General features: G+C 37.9%; 1 protein-coding gene across 1 annotated transcript; it reads left to right on the top strand.

Annotated features, from left to right (window-relative positions):
• Positions 1 to 1,783: 1,783 nt before the first annotated feature.
• NPVF (neuropeptide VF precursor) lies at positions 1,784 to 4,120 on the top strand. The gene is made up of 2 exons (XM_010130720.2): positions 1,784 to 1,924; positions 3,695 to 4,120. The coding sequence occupies exons 1-2, from the start codon at positions 1,784 to 1,786 to the stop codon at positions 4,118 to 4,120; spliced, it is 567 nt and encodes a 188-aa protein (XP_010129022.2).
• The last annotated feature ends 247 nt before the right edge of the window (positions 4,121 to 4,367 follow it).

Here is a 4,367-nt window from a genome sequence, read left to right as displayed (position 1 = left end):
TAAGAAGAACATTCATTGGAATTTATTTCTCTTCTTTTTTTTTTCCCTTTAAGAGGCTCCAGTAAACAATTTAGGTGATAGGTATAGTGTTTCCTGTTATCTTTGTCAAGCCGGAGGAGCAGTCATGGCAGAGCAATTTACAACATAGAATGGTTTGGGTTGGAAGGGACCTTTAAAGGCCATCTAGTCCAACTCCCCTGCAAGGAGCAGGGACATTTCCAACCAGACCAGGTTGCTCAGAGCCCCATCCAACCTGGCCTTGAACATTTCCAGGGATGGGGCATCCACCACCTCTCTGGGCAACCTGTTCCAGTGTTCCACCACCCTCACTGTAAAAAATTTCTTCCTAATGTCTAATCTAAATCTACCTCTCTCTATTTTAAAACCATTACCCTTCGTCCTTTCGCAACAGGACCAATTCAATATACAACCCGTGGTTCTCATGAGTCCAAAAGGAGGTCTGAGTATCTTGTTAGCTCTAATATGAAGCCAGTTAAGGCATCTAGGATCTCAGTTTCAGAGAATCTAAGGCAGAAATTATTCCATGCAGGTCACGCAATTTTAAATGCATAAAACCGGCCAACTTCATTCTAAAATGAGGTTACTTACAAATCCTTCAGCTCCACACCACAGTAAACACCATAACGTGCTGTCAACAGAGAAAGAGTCCATAATATCTGTGCTGCTCACAGCATAAAACATGTTCTCTTGGGACAACTTTGCCAGTGCTGTGATGGAATAGACATTTTACAACCCCAGTGTTGAACTGCAAAATAACTTATCTACAGTCCAGTTTTCCAGTATGAGCATTTACCATGTGCAACCAGATTTCTCTGTATGCACCTGATTTTAAGTATTAACTTACAAGATTTAGGCAATCCTCTCAAGCGTTTAACAAATGGAAGAATATCATAATATTCTTTTTATGGCAGGCTCGCTCATCAGCCTATCTAGCAACTAATTCAACGTGTGCTTTAGGGGCACGTTTAGTGTGCAGTTTGAATCCCCTTCTGAGACAGAACGTGCACAGGCAGCCCAGTGCTTTCACTGCGTGCAAAGTGGCAGATGCCCTTTTAAAACTGCTCATGGAAATCTGGCCTTAAGAATATAGATCTAACATGACCTTTGAAATTTCTAAAAACTTAACTCATGGGCAGGGTTTTAAAAGCATGTTCCTAATTCATTCTGAACACAAATTAACATGTACAATTTAGAGGATAGACACTATGTACATCAACAGATCTCATCGATGCATAACATCTCTTACGACCTGATCAACAATGTCAATATACAGCACTTGATTTTGATGGGCCAAATGTCCCTAGTTGTACTTAACTGTAAACAAGAATTATATGGTCCAAAAAGACCATTTCAGCAGAAGAATACATACATGGAGAAAGCTTCCTTTCAGAGTCCTTCTGAGGACGATACAAAAGAAAGAAACAAGTGTTTTTGTCTACTAGTGATGGAGCATTGTGGCTGTTGTAAGTCCCTACTGTGATGGCTCTCAAATTTAGCTAATTAAGACATACTTCACCAGAATAAAATATTTGTAAAGTCAGCGTGTCCCTAACAAGAAGCTATGCTGGTTAAAAAGGTTCACAAAAGAAATTCTCAACATTCTTCAAATACATTCAAATTATTTCCCTAATTAATATTAAGAATTGAAGCTTTTGAGACTGATGTCATAGGGAACAAAATCTTTTTGTTTTCTGGTCATATAAAATGATGGCAGTTTTCCGTACAGATTCTGAGCTCTCTAAGCAAGCTTAATTTGAGAAAAATGAAAGTCATTTCACTCAATAAGTTTATTCTATTTGCTTTAGCTACAGTGTTCTTTCTAACATCAAATACTATGTGCCTAGATGAACTGATGAAGTCCAGTCTGCAGAGCAGAGAAGACGATGATGATAAATATTACGAGGTAAGATCTGTATTACTATGACATTATTTGGGGAAATTGTGGGTCAGATTCTCAGCACTCTGAATTTTTTGGCAAAGGCTCTCCTAACCTCATTGCACGGTATTCAGTATTACAGCACTAGCAGAAAGAAAAAGGCTTATTGAAAGAATTTTCAGGAAATTCATTTGCTTGGACACACATACTGTGTAAATCAATTTATGTTTCAATTTTCTTGCAATACAGCCTTGCAATTAGGTTGAGACTTTTTCTGAAATGGTTCTACTTACACAGTGGGGCCTCAATTAACATTCCTGTCAGGCATTTTATGCACATAATATAACAGATACATTATTAATCCAAAATTAATAAAGGCATGCTTGTATTACTCAAAGAATAATGATAAACAGAGAACATTATAAATCTAATAATGTTAATGGTCTTAAATTCTACTCTGGAAACTGACTATAAAAATATCTTTGCGGAGATGCACATTTATTATGTCTCAATAGATGCCAAATCAAATTTGCACAGTTCATCTGTATTATTTTTCTTGTCTGCCCCGCAAATACTCCCTGGGAAATGAGAGCCAACCTCTCTTTTTGACTTATCATCATCGATGTAATAAAGATCCTTCAAACCAAAATACAACTCTAATTACGCTACTGAAATCCTCTGGTCTTCATCTGACTGTCAGAAGGGGTGTGCAGGTGCAATCAGAGGGATAGTTTATTTAATATTTTAATAATGTAGTGTGAACTAGAATGGTTCATTCCCCTTCTCTCTCACTAGCTGGAAATGATCCCAAGGAAGTCACCAAATGGGGATAAAGAACTGAAATTAGGATTAGTAGCATTTGTGTCTTTAAAGACACAAATATTTGTACATATTTGATGTTAAGGCTTGGAAACTTATTTTTCTCGCAAAAATAAGTGACCTTCTACATGCCCAGAAAAAGAACACTGCTATATAGGAAAAAGTCATGTTGATATAGCTATTTTTCAGGTAACAGCTGCCCTTTACATGATGAGACAGGTAATATACTCGGCTCAGTTCTTCACTCTATGCCAGCATAGACACAGAAAGTATATTTTGTGCTAACTGCACAAAAATTAGGGGCCCAGGAGCTCCTAATGCATCTTGTGTACTAGTGAAGGACTGAAGCAACTTAAAGCTCAGGACAACCTCTATGCTGCAAGGCCAGAACAGGCATGATGTGGACCCAAATGCTTTCCATTCATTTCCCTGGCTGTTAGCCCAGCAGGATATTGGGTCAAAAGCATCCAGCCAGTGCTTAGGAAGAAAGGAGCTGCACCTTCCTGTAGCTTGGCCCATCTTCCTGTTCATCCAGACCAGATGAGTAAGAGGCTGGGTCCATGTCAAGGCACTAAATACAGACAGCATCTTCCCCTCCAGACAACTTCAGTTGGTGATATTAGCAAATATGGATGTGACAGTGACTCCTGTCCACACTTAACTGATGCCACAGCTACCAACACCTATGTCCCAAAATATTTCAAAAACTGACACCATTTGAACAGTTGTGGATTCTGATATGGAGATGTGCTTTTGTGGTCAATGTACTGAAAAGGTAAGCAGGACAATGTCTGCATATGAAGTAATCCATATGAAATAGCTCACACTACAATGGAGTTTAGCAAATACAGCTAAAAAGCATTTGATATCCAAAATAGAGTGTCATGCAACAGCTTTCTAAGGACATACAAAAATGAATACCATGTGTGAATGCCCTATAAAATGATAGTATCTTTTTTTTTCATTATTTTTCTTCAGATTAAAGATAGTATCTTGGAAGAAATGCAGAGGAGTCTCAATTTTGAAGAAATGAGAGACTGGGGATCAAAAAATACCATTACAATGAACCCTCCCATAGTAAACAAGATGCCAAATTCAGTTGCCAATTTACCTCTTAGGTTTGGAAGAAATTATCCAGAAGAAAGAAGCATTAAACCAATTGCTAATTTGCCTCTGAGATTTGGGAGAGCTTTTGGAGAGAACATACCTAGGCATGCTCCAAAGGTACCACACAGGCTTGGGAGATCTCCACTTGTTAAGAGTTCCAGTCAATCACTTCTAAATTTGCCACAGAGATTTGGGAAGTCACTGTCCATCAATCCATCTCAAGAAGTTCAGGAATCTGAACCAGGTAATCCTACACAAGTGTCCAAGCCATATATTAAAATGTATATTAAATTATAGGTTAGCAATGATCAAATACAAATAGATTTCTTCAAGGGATATTCCCTAAGAATGTCAATATGAGTCCAGTTTGCCAGAAGAAAGATCTGCAGTTCATTACATCAAAAAGTCTCATCCCAAGAACTAGTAGACAATCTCTTTATGAAATATTTTCTAACAAGAAAATGTCTAATAGCCAAAGCCGAAAAGGTTCATAAGACAAGATGAGGTTTGACAACACTTTTTTAGATCAGGATTCATTTTGAAA

Source organism: Chlamydotis macqueenii, chromosome 2 (assembly GCF_036417535.1).
Source record: "Chlamydotis macqueenii isolate bChlMac1 chromosome 2, bChlMac1.mat, whole genome shotgun sequence".
NCBI classification, from domain to species: domain Eukaryota; kingdom Metazoa; phylum Chordata; class Aves; order Otidiformes; family Otididae; genus Chlamydotis; species Chlamydotis macqueenii.
The sequence above is the reverse complement of the archived record's forward strand: the minus strand, read 5'-3'. Positions and strand labels throughout refer to the sequence as shown.

Bases quoted from the DNA above. Each gene is read 5' to 3' on its own strand.
- NPVF (XM_010130720.2), top strand. From the start codon at position 1,784: ATGAAAGTCATTTCACTCAATAAGTTTATTCTATTTGCTTTAGCTACA. The intron at 1,925-3,694 runs GTAAGATCTGTA...ATTTTTCTTCAG, and splicing joins ATGATGATAAATATTACGAG to ATTAAAGATAGTATCTTGGA.